Source organism: Dromiciops gliroides, chromosome 4 (genome assembly GCF_019393635.1).
Source record: "Dromiciops gliroides isolate mDroGli1 chromosome 4, mDroGli1.pri, whole genome shotgun sequence".
Taxonomy (NCBI): domain Eukaryota; kingdom Metazoa; phylum Chordata; class Mammalia; order Microbiotheria; family Microbiotheriidae; genus Dromiciops; species Dromiciops gliroides.
Genome location: NC_057864.1, coordinates 3,138,615 through 3,151,477, shown reverse-complemented (window position 1 = coordinate 3,151,477; position 12,863 = coordinate 3,138,615). Strand labels below are relative to the sequence as shown.

General features: G+C 41.6%; 1 protein-coding gene across 1 annotated transcript in view; it reads right to left on the bottom strand.

Moving 5' to 3' along the window:
• The window catches only part of SLC44A5 (solute carrier family 44 member 5), a 349,369-nt gene that overhangs the window by 31,592 nt on the left and 304,914 nt on the right, over positions 1–12,863 (bottom strand). The window contains exon 13 of the mRNA XM_044005170.1: positions 67–159. Within this exon, the coding sequence (XP_043861105.1) occupies positions 67–159 (93 nt within the window). The remainder of the gene's footprint in view (positions 1–66; positions 160–12,863) is intronic.

The window sequence follows — 12,863 nt, the reverse complement described above, 5'->3', positions numbered from 1 at the left end:
GGATGGTCCTTGAGCTTTAGTTGGTTTTGAAGGTGAGGTTCAGAGATGTTATTGGTGGAAGGATACACTGCAGTCACGATCCAGTAGGAAATACAGATTGAAACAAGAAAGAATGTGACTAGGGGGTAAAATAAGGAGTGTGGGATAAATCCAATGGCCCTGAAATAAAACAGAAAAAGGTCAGAAATACTAAAGGTTTCAGAGTCCCAAGTTCCCAAATGTCACTGTTAGAACTCACATCAAACCTTGGGCTAAACATCTACATCCACCCAGTTCCAAAAGCTGCCCTCATACTCCTTAACTCTCTTGCTGTTTCTTAGATACTCTCGCTTCTTCTACTTAACCTAACCATGGATAGTTCCTTCCTCTCTACCCCTGCTGTCTACCAAGGGTCTAAATCTACCATCTTCTGTGGCTGCTTCTTTCACGAAGATTCGGTGTCTTCTAGTCACAGGATTTTCCCCACTATTTGGAATTGTAGCATCTGGGAGCTGGAAGGGACCACGGAAGATCATCTACTCCAATTGTCTGCCTCCACAACAGTCCCAACAGGTGGTCATTCAACTCAACTTGTTATTGAATGTTGCTAGTGGCAGCAGACAAACTAAGGCTACCTGTTCCACAACTCCATAGCTCCAAGTGTTAGAGAATTCTTCTTCTATAGAGATCTATACCTGTCTGTAAGCTTTAGTCATTGAGTCTGCTTTTGTTCTCCTAATAAATGACAAGTCAAGCCTCCTCTTCTGCATGCAGGTTATTCCATTGTTTGAAGGCAGCTCACTTGTCTCCTCATGTCTTTTCCTTCCCTCCATGCTAATGTTGAATATAACCAAGTCCTTAAGACATCAGGTCAGAAAACCAGAGCTGCAAAGGACCCTGGGGATCACCTAGTCCAACCCCCTCAGGAAACTGAGGTCAAGAAATGTGAAGTTACTCACCTACTGTCACATAGGTAGGAGGAAGAGCCAGAATTTGACCTCAACACATCTGACTCCAAACCCAATTTTCTTTATGCTTTAATGCAATTCACCATTCTGATCACTGTCTTCTGTATTTAGTCTAGCTCTTCCTAGCAGTAGAGGACTAAAGCACCAAAAGCCCTTCATTTTACAGATGAGGAAACTGAGGTCTGGGTTTGTGACTTGTCCAAAGTCACGTGAGTATTAAGAATCAGAGGTGGGATTCAATCTCAGGTTCCATGCCCCCAGAGTTAGTGCCCTTTCCAACCCAATGAGCTTCCCAGAATGTCTTTGTTCCAGGGATGGCACTGAATCTCACAAGGAGGCATGACCAGCAATGGGTAAGGAACTTCTGTTACAACCCAAGGTCTGGGTATTGTGCTTTAGCAATGGAATCTAACATTCCAATCTGTTGCCTCTTAAAGTTCCTGTATTCAATCAACCCCCCCACAAGCTTTTCCTGAACATTTATGACATGCAAGGCACTTTGTTAAATGCTGTGCTGGCTCTTATTTCCCAACACACTTCATCTTTCTTCACTCTCTGCCTTCTCCATGTATGCATCACCTCATGCTGCCATTAAGGGACCACTCTGGTCCCTCTGAAACCTTCTAGCATCACAGCATCACTTCCTGGGCAGCTTTACTCAAAAAGTCTTACTTGGGGTTTGGCCACCAGTGTTGGGCACTCCTCTGGGGGCCATTTCCAGAAAAGAAATGAGAAGCAAATTAATTTAGAAGAGACTCACATCCTCCTCTCCCAACAAAAGACTAACAACAAGAATTCAGGATTTAACAACAAAATAAGGCCAAGTAATAGAGAAAGGTCAATGACAACACAAGGCTGGTCAGGCAGAGCAGATCATGGCCTTTCTTGCCAAATAAGCCCATGTCAGTCAGTCAGTCACTGGTATTCATTGATTATGGACCATTAGTTAATATGGATATGAGAGAGAGAGAGAGAGAGAGAGAGAGAGAGAGAGAGAGAGAGAGACCCATATGACAAACTATTTGTTGGCCCTGTTTAAAACTGGCTGTAAAGAGCATGATCATTGGATTCTTAAAGTATGCTTGAAATTTGATTCCTAGATATTAGTGACTTCATTTCCATCTCTTCATTTCCATCAATACAGAGCGTGGTTGGTTGGGTTTATAATAATTATCTCCCATGTTTCTCCTTCTGCATTATGTAGAAGTTTAAAGTATGACGTTTGGGGGGTAGTTTGGAAGTTGCAGCTGTTATTAACTCCCAGCATGAATCTTATGAAAATTCTAAAGTGTTTATTTGTAGCATTTTAAAAATAAAAATATATCAGTGTGCAAATTTTTTTTCTGAATTAGGAGCCACAGACAAAAATATAATGGGGGGGGGGCTGTTGCAACCAGAATCACTTGCAGTTCCCTATGTCAGTCTGTGTTTCCAGCTGCAAAGAGAAGGCAACAAAACAGAGATGAGTAAGGACTAATGGTCTTTTAAAACATTCCATGATATAATCTCAAACTAACAATGTAGAAGATCAACCAGGAATTGACAGAATAGAAAAGTTGGATTGGGGGGGGGAGATTACAGATTGACATATGATTGGGGAGGTTGATGTTTTTTATTAAATTGTTTTGTTGAATCAACTACAGGGATTAATTGTTTGGGGGCCATGTAGCTTTATTTATCATTGAAGATCAAATAGTGAATTCAGTGGTAACATTTGAAGAGGAACACAGTAAGCTCTCAGAACTCACAACATGATTGCTCAAATCCACAAAATGGGCTGAGATCATTTTCCAGCTAAAGACAGCTTAGAAGGTTGGCAGGAGGGGGCTGCTGTGCTGAGGTAGGAGTGGAGCCCTACCCCACAGTCACACTGACACAGATTCAGTCCCAGGCAGGCCAAGCCAGGGAAAGAAACCCCCAGAGCCTCTGAATCACCTGCAGCCCCAGTGTTGTCTGGAACTAAGCTCACAGTCTGGTGAAAGGATTGATCCCTTGGCAGGGGGGAGATTACAAGGGGTCTCTGATGGTGCTGAGGCAGATCTTGGATTTTTCACCCCTGCCGGGAACCAGGAAGTAGGCTTGAGTAGCAGTGGACCAGGTGTGGGAGGGGTGAAGGCTCGTTGGAACTAACAACCACAGCAAACAAAGTTTTGCTGTCTGGCTAATTAGAAAGTTGGCCTAGGGTTATCAACGGACCAGGGAACAGGCCAGGTGAGTGAAGAACCTGCCCCTTCCTTAAATCATACCACCTGGGACACCCTGAAGCTTGGGACAGTGCAGCCTGGAAACAGTGCCCCACTTTAAGGAGCTAAAAGTCAAGTAAAAGACAGGCAAGATGAGTAGACAGAGAAAGGTGAGGACAATAGAAAGTTTCTTTAGTGACAAGGAAGATTGAGGTGCACCCTCAGAAGAGGATAGCAATGTCAGGGCTCCTACATCCAAATCTTCCAAGAAAAATATGAATTGGTCTCAGGCCATAGAAGACTCAAAAAGGACTTTGAAGATAAAGTAAGAGAGGTGGAGTAAAAATGTAAAGAGAAATAAGAGTGATGCAGGATGGTCATGAAAAATGAAAATGTCACCAGCTTGAAAAGCCAAATTGGCCAAATGGAAAAGGAGGTACACAAGCTCTCTGAAGAAAATCATTGCTTAAAAATTAGGATTGAGCAAATAGAAGCTAATGACTTTATGAGAAATCAAGACGCAGTAAAACAAATCCAAATGAATAAAAAAGAGGGCAATGTGAAATATCTCCTTGGAAAAACAGCTGACCTGGAAAATAGATCCAGAAGAGATAATTTGAAAATTATTGGGCTACTTGAAAACTATGATCAAGGAAAGAACTTATGCATCATCTTCCAGGAAATTGTCAGGGAAAATTGCTCTGATATTCTAGAAGCAGAAGGTAAAATAGAAATTGAAAGAATCCACTGATCACCTCCAGAAAAGATCCCAAAAGGAAAACTCCCAGGAATATTATAGCCAAATTCTAGAGTTTCCATCTCAAGGAGAAAATATTACAAGCTGCCAAAATGAAAGAATTCAAGTACTGTGGAGTCACAGTCAGGATAGCACAAGATCTAGCAGCTTTTATATTAAAGGATCAGAGGGCATGTAATATGATATTCCAGAGGGCAAAGGAATTGGGCTTATAACCAAGAATCACCTATCCAGAAAAACTGTGTATAACCTCTCAGGGGGAAAATGGGACTTCAATTAAAAAGAGGACTTTCAGATATTCAGGATGAAAAGACCTGAACTGAATAGAAAATTTGACTTTCAAATACAAGACCCTAGAGAAGCACAAAAATGTAAACAGAAAAAAAGAAAAGGATGTTTAAAGGTTAAACTGTTTACATTCCTACATGGGAAGATGATATGTCTAACTCATAAGAACTTTCTCAGTATTAGGGCAGATGATAGAAATAAATTTAGACAGAGGGCACAGGTAGGAATTAATTATGAAGGGATGATATCTGTCAAGTATTTATTTTTTATTTATCTTTTTTGTGGGGTGGTTGGAGTTGGGTGACATGCCTGGGGTCATACAATGGGTGAGTGTCTTGTGTCTGAGGCTAGATTTGGGCTGGGATCCTCCTGGGTCCAGGGAGGGTGCTTTGTCCACTGTGTCACCTGGCTGCCCCATGATGACATCTTTAGGGTAAAATTGAGGGAGGAGAGGAATGCATTGGGGGAGGGGGAAGGGGAGAGGTAGAATGGGGTGAAATCCCACATGAAAGAAAGAGGAAAATGCTTGTGGAGTAGGGAGAGAGATGGGGGAGGAGCAGGGTAGTAAATGAATCTTAAACTCATCATAATAAGCTCAAAGACTTTAATCTCATAATAGTTGGCTCAAGGAGGGATCAACATACACACCCAATTGGGTGGAGTAATCTATCTAAGATGGTCAGTGAATGAGCCTTACACTCATCAGAATTAGCTCAAAGACCTTAATCTCATCAGAGTTGGCTCAGGGAGGGAATATCATACACACTCAATTGGGTGGCATAATCTATCTAACCCTGTAGGAAAGTAGGAGGGGAAGGGGTTAAGGAGGGAGGAATAAAAGAAGGGAGGGAAGATTAAGGGAGGGTGCAGTCAGAAGCAAATCCCTTTTGAGGAGGGATAGGGCAAAAGAAGATAGAAAAAAGAGTAAATATCATGGGGAAGGGAATAAGATGGAGGGGAAGCAGTTAGCAATAGTAACTGTGAAAAAGAGAAAAGGAAAAAAATTGTACAAAAAAATTTATAGCAATTCTTTGTGGTGGCTAAGAATTGGAAATCAATGGAATGTCTATCAGTTGGGGAATGACTGAACAAGCTGTGGTATATGATTGTAATGGAATATTATTGTGCTCTAAGAAATGATAAGCAGGATGATTTCCAAAAAACCTGCAAAGACTCATATGAACTGGATGTATAGTGATATAGGGGAACACTGTGCACAGTGACAGCACAGTATTATAGCTCTGTGAACAATTGTGAATGACTTAACTACTCTCAGCAATGCAATGATCCAAGACAATCCCAAAGGACTAATGATGAATCATGCTATCCACCTCCAAAGAAGAACTGATATTGATTGAACACAAACTGAATCATGATATTTTGTACTTTCTCTTTTTTATGTCTTTTTTGAATCTTTTTTATGTAAAATGACTAATATGGTAATGTTTTACATAATTACACATGTATAGCCTATACTGATTGCTTGCAACCTTGGGGAGCGGGGAGGAGAGGGATAGAATTTGGAACTCAAAATTAAAAGAAAACATTTGGGGAGAGACAGTCAGAGAGAGAGGGAGAAGGAGAGGGAGGGAGAGCAGTTACAGGATATTTGCTTGTTTGGGTTTTTCGGTCAATGTACGTGACTGAGTTCACAGATTTAAAGAATGAAGTTAAAATTGTACACACACACACACACACACAATTATTACATAATTGCTAGCATTTATATGGGGTCTTAAGTTTTGCAAAGCATTTTATATGTTACCTCATTTGATCCTCACAACCATCCTGGGAGGTAGGTGCTATAATTATTCTGATTTTATAGATAAAGAAACTGAGGCATAGAAAGTTAAGAGACTTGCCTCTGGTCATATAGCTAGTAAGTGTCTGAAGCAGGCTTTGATCTCAGGTCTTCCTGACTCCAATTCCAGACCTCGATGTGTATTTATAAATATAGCTAAATATAGATGGAGATACAGCTATACAATATATCCTGAAAGTCTTTTTGGAGTTTGAAACTCCTAAAGACTAACTGCACTGAGACTTTTGGGATGCACTTGTGTCAAGTGGGCAGGCTCAAGACATATAGCACTTAGGAAATCAACTTCATGTCCCTCAGTAGAATGGAAGCTCCTTGAGAGCAAGGACTAGGCTCATTTTCCTTTGCTTCCTTAGCCTCTGGCACAGAGCCTGGCAATCCTTTCAGCTTGATTGATGTAAACTCCCTAAGACTTGACTGCACATCATCAGTGGGGGTTTAAGAGGTAATTTAAAGGATTAAGAATGTAATCTTTTCCCATTCAAGAGGCATGAAAAGGGAAGGAATTTGGTCAGTGGCCAGCCAGGATTCTTTGTGATCTTTTTTTTTTCTTTCTGTTAGGGAAAATCCCCAACTACATGGGCATGCAACAAAAGCCCAGTACTGCTGCTTGAAGGGAAGATAGAAAGGCTTGAGGAAGACCTCTCAATACTCTAGCTTTCGGGGGAAGGGGGAAATGACCCTAGGATATGAATCTAGGATATGAAAGTGGAAGGAAACTGGCCTGAAGTAAAGGATGCAGGTAATAGAAGGTGGAAAGAGCAGAAGAACAAGAACACTACTGAACCACTAGTGACACAATGGGTGGGAAATTCTCAAAGGGGGAAGATTGTGTTCCACAGAGTGGGAAAGAAGGCTCACAGGCACCAGTGCCCCTGAGGACATGAGTGATTATTAGCTCTAGGAATGGGAGAGGTGTTAGGGGAGGTGAGAGGTCCCAGTGATGGAGCAGCCATTATTAGCCCAGAGACAGTGGATCATGAGGTGCCTGGTATTCCTAGGGTCTGTAGAACTTCAGCCAATCCATCAAGCACATCCTGCTTCTGGAGATTTCTAAACTGACAAATGATACTGCCCAGAAAAATCTGGAAGAGATTTACCAATATTAGGAAATCCCAGAAAGGAAACCGAAATCTTGGGAACATAAATGGCATTTCCTTCACTTCTGCTGACTGAGAGTTCAAAATGTAAAACTAAGAGAAAAGGATGAGCTACAGATGGTGTCAAGGGACAGAGTGTGGCTTTGCAGGCACTGGTTTAAGATGCCTTCTTGCTAGCTCTTGGGCTTTAACATGAAAACGGTGGGGGAGGGAAAAGTTCTCAGAGAAAATTGTAAATGATCACATGATGGAGAACAATGCTTGGGGTGAGGAGTATTAAATCAGAGAAGGAAATGACTTGGGACAGGAATGATACATCTGTCATCTGAGGAAAACTGAGGGGATTAAGGACATCGAGTAGTCAATGTCGAGAATTGTGTGAACCACGCGACTCCATCTTGGGACTCAATTCTGGAGCTTGCTCAGTCCCTTTCTATTCAATTAAAGGTCTAGGCCAATTTTTGTTTTGTGAGAAAACTATTCAATTGTGGGAATTGGGAGGAAACCTTGTTGTTGTATTGTTTGAACATGGCCCTGGATGGCTGGGGAGCTAGACCACCTATCCCTGTGCTTATAGATCCTTGACCAAAGACCTAGGTTATGCCAACCAGAAACCTAGTCAAACCCAAAGATTGATGCAAGGAGTATTCTCACAATTGTACATCTCAACGGAAACCATGTGTCTTATCTGAAAAATGGACCTGTACTGGTCAATCAGTCAGTTATTGTCTGCATGTTCCTTTGATTGCTCACAGACATTTGGGGAGAATGAGATACCTACTTTTCTGAATTCATGAAATTTACCTGTTCATTCTCCCCCTCCTCACTTAGAAAGTCCCTAATATTTCCTCCAATTAGAAATACGATTATATAATGTTGTATTTTTCCTTTTGATTAAGTGGTCTTATTTCATGAATTGTTTTTATAGTATACAAATTCTGTTTCTCCCTGTATTTGGGGTCTAGGCTTAAGCTGAGGAGGACTGGTCATGATTTGTTGAGTAATTGGCAGGCATATATAGCTATATAGCTCAAAGGTTTACCAAATGTTCTACATGTGTTCTCCTGTTTGGTGTTCAAAATTTGGCGAATTAGGTGTTTTATCAGCCCCACTTTACAGAGGTCACAGAAGTTAAGAGACATGCCCAGGATTTGGATGGACTGTGATCTGCATCATTGAAGGCACTGACTTGATGAGATGATGGAGCACTATTTAGGCATGGAAGGATAATGCATAGAGTATTGGCAATAAGACTAATGGGAGCAGCTAGGTGGCAAAGTGGATAGAGTACCAGCCCTGAATTCAGGAGGACCTGAATTCAAATGTGACCTCAGACACCTGACACTTACTAGCTGTGTGACCCTGGGCAAGTCACTTAGCCCCAATTGCCTCACAAAAAAGAAAAGAAGACATGCACCTATGTGGAAATCTACAAACCTGAGAGTGAAAGAGGAGGAAGGAAGGAGGAAAGAGAGAGAAGCACAAAGGAAGAGAGAGTTGGAGGAAGAGAGTGAGGGGTCAAAGAGAGAAAGAGGGGAGAGTAGGGAGGAAGGGAGAAGAATGAGAATGGGGATCTTTGGGAGGTTATATTACTAACAAAGTCAACTAGAGGAAATAGATGATGAATTGCTGAAAGTAGTCACAAAATTGTCATGGCAGCAAGATATAATGAAGATGAACTTTGACTTGTCTGGTAATGAGCTGATTCTATTCAATGTTGGAGGTCTAGCAAATTTGTGACTTGTGTTGTTGACATTTTATTTCTTAAAAATCAAAGGAGGCAAGGAGACCACATGGAACAGTGGAAAGGGTGCCACCACTGTAGTGAAGGAGCCTCCCCTTCCAGCTCTCATTTTATGATCCAATGCTCCAATAAGGTAAGCCCTTAGTCTGGATAGAATTCTGGCTGAGGAATCAAGGCAAAAGTGCCCTGGCATTCTGGTGTTCTGATGGGCAAGGAGGACACAGAGAATGGGATTTCCTTGAGCTCAGGGAGTTTTTGTCTTTGTCTCCCTAGCACCCAGCACTGTAGCATGAGGTCTTATTAGATGAATGCAATGGTTGGGCATGTACCCAACCCTGTCAGAAAGCATGTTTCAAACAAGAAAAGATAAAATAACCATTCGTCTCTTGCCAAAGAAAGACATATGGCCCATGAAAGATGGGAAGATCTCAAGAATGGAATAGTGAAGTTTGTTCAGAAATGGTCCTGATGCAAAAAGAGAGGCATCCCAATAGGCACATGTGGTTTTACAATGATTCTGAATCAAATATGACATGGATAAAAGGTGGACCCTGGGGCAAGTACCTGAGGAAGGGCACCAAAGAATGGTCCAGACCTGTAATAGAATTGTCAGAAAGGTTAAAATTCAGAATAACTTGAGGCTTTGAGGTAAAAAGTTAAGGAAAGTAAAAGGTGCTTTAAAAGCTATTTGGGGGAAGAATAAGAAAGGATACTTGAAATGGAAGGCAGTGTCATGTCAAACAGCTGACAGTGAGAAAGCAGGCTACCTGAACTGCCATTTTATCTCCATCTTCTCAGTCAAGAAGGAGAATCATGTGTCTGGAAAGAGTAGAACAAACATGGTTAAGAAGAAAAAAGAAGGGAATAGTGGGGACATGGAAAGCTACTAGAGGGATCAGGAGTCCTATTATCTTGCTTCAACTGAGTTATACTCTAACATGTGGAATGAATTTGCAACTGAGTTCACAGACCCTTGTGTTTCACAGAACTTGTGAAAATAGTAGAGGTGTTGGAAGACTGGAAACAGGCCAAACAGAATCTTTAGGAGGGGCTGGAGAAAGTAGTAGAATCTACAAAGGTCACCAGTGACCTTAATCAATTGATCACCAAGAATTTATGAAAGACCTACTATGTATCAGGTCATATGCTAGGTGCTAGAGACAAAAAGACAAAAGAAAAAACAGTCTCCTGCAATTGAGGAACTTACAGTTTAGCAAAATGTGCACAGGTGAGTATATGTTTGTATAAACAAGCTAATTTAAGGTGGAAGCATTAGCAGGTGGCATAGTGATTCTGAGAGGCAGATGTAAGAAGAGAGGGCATTCTAGACATGTGAAACAGCTAGTGCAAAGGTGTAGAGATGGGAGATGAAGTGCCATAAATGCAAAACACTTAATAAGGTCATTTTGGCCATAGAGCACATGAAGAAGAGTAAGAAGACTAGAAAGCCAGCTTGGGGCCATGTTGGGAAGAGTTTTCAGCACCAAACATAGGGATTTCTATTGGATCCTAGAGATAATAAGAAGCTGCTTAGAATTTATTAAGTAGAGGAGTGACTTAGTCAGACCTGTGCTTTAGAAAAAATCCCTAGCAGCTGTGTGGAGGATTGATTGGAGTGAGAACAGACTCGAGGCAGTAAGGTGGCTATTATAATAGTTTAGGCAAGAAAGGGTGAAGACCTTAACTAGAGGGATGATTGGTCATGTGAGTGAAGAAAAGATGACAGATTGTGATAAGTGGGAATATTCCTGATGACATATGGTGTCTGATTTGATCTGCGGTTGAAGTGAGAGCAAGCAATAACCCTGTGAGGTAGATACTATTATTATCACCATTTTACAGTTGAGGAAGCCTTTGTGGGTACAAGAATCTTGGTACCCTTGACAGATACAATGAAAATTCTGAATGTTGTAGAAAAATAAAGTTCTATATTTGACATGGTAAATTTGAGGTGCCTATCAGACATCCAGCTAAAAAGTGTCCAACAGGCAGTTCCTGATATGGGAATGAAACTCAGAAGAGAGACTAGGGATGGATATATAGGTTTGGGAATGATCACCATCGAGCTGATAAATAATCCTCCATGAGCCTGATGTCTACTCCTAACAAAATTTGACAATGGACTTTTGGGAGCTACTGGAGGGCAGAAGGGCCAGCAGTGCTGTGGGCCAAGGGGTCACGAAGAGCAAGATAGGATTGAACAACTAACAGAATTACTTGGGTTCACTTAGGATGTGATTGGAAAAGTTACTAGACAGAAATCTTGTCAAACCAGCCTAATTTATTATTGTCATTGTTTGTTGTAAACTCACTTATCAGAATAGTAAAGGGGGGGAATACTTTAAACAGTAATCACAAAGATGGTCATTCCCTTGGTTCTTTCTGTAAGCCACAAATATACCATGTTTGATCATTTCCAGATCACTTTATCTGACCATAATCTATTGACTTCTCACTACTCCCTCTGCCTTCTCTTACAAAAACCTAAAAAAGTCCACACTGTGACTTCCAATGCTTGATCCCTCAATTTGCTCCCAGGCCAACTCCCCTGCACTAGCTGCCCTCTTTTCTTTTCTCCTTCTTCACCCTTCAGTGAACCAATTCAACTCTACATTGTCCTCCTCTCTTGAATCCACACCCCGCCTTGTCATGTTGCCATATGTGCCCAACAAAGTCTCAGGCTTGGATCACTTGCACCATTCACTGCTTTCACTCCTAACACATTCTGCTGGATGAAGGAGGAATAAATCATACAACTGTTCTGATTGGATTCACTCCAAATTTGTTACACAACTGCGATTGGGCCCTCATTACTTCTAAGCAGTCCTACTATATCTCTCTTATCAACTGACTATCCCACTCTCCACAGTGGCTCTTTCAAACCTTCTTAGCAAACCTCCCATGCCTCCCCTTGCCCCTTCTTCCTCATCTCATGTCACTCATATACCTTTTTCCACTCTCTCCTCCTTCAGCCCTGTCTCACATAGTAAGATAGCCTTATTCCTTACCAAGGCTAACCCCTTCTAACTGCTCAAATGATCTCATTCCATCCCATCTCCTCCAATAGATTGTCTCCTCTTAAATCCTCATTCTTTCACTTATTTTCAATCTCTTCCTATCTATTGGCTCATTTTCTCCTGACTACAAACATGTCCATGCCTTCCTTATCCTGAAAAAACCCTCACTTCATCCTCCCACCCCTGATAACTATCACCCTAGATCTCTTCTGCTCTTTATAGTGAAACTCCTCAAAAGGCTGTCTACAATAGGTAGGTACTTCGACTCTCTTCTCTTTTCCCCTACATGTCCTCTTATAATCCAGCTTCTGCCATCATCATCCCACTGAAGATGCTCTCTTCAGAATTATCAGTGATGTTATAGTGGCCACGTCCAAGGGCCTCTTCTCCATCCTAATTCTCCTTGAACTCTCTGCAGCCTTTGCCACTGTTGATTATCCTCACCTCAAAATTCTCTTCTCTCTAGTTTTCAGGATGCTAATCTCTCCTGGTTGTCCTACTGTCTATCTGATCACTCTTCAATCTCCTTTCCTAGATACCCCTTAAATGTTTCCCCTTCCTACCTTCTCTGTTATAGATGACATCACCCTCCCAATCTCTCAGACTCGCAAGCTAAGAGTCATCCTGGATGGGAGTCATCTCTCTCCCATATCCAATATGTCACCAAGCCCTGTCAATTTTCTCTCCATAATATCTAACAAATGTGCCCCTTCTCTCCTCTGCCACTGCTACCACCTCATACCTGGACTACTGTAGTACTCTGCTCATGGATCTGTCTGGCTCATCACTTCCCACTCCATTCCATTCTCCATTCAGCCACCAAAGTAATTTTCCTAAAGCTCAGGTCCAACTATGTGACCCACTACCCCTATTCAATAAGCTTCAATGACTCCCTATTACCCCCAAGGATCAAATACATAATGTTCTCTTTGGAATTCAAAGACCTTCATAACAAGCCCCTCCTGCATTTCCAGTCTTCTCATACCTGATTGCCCGCCACATACAATC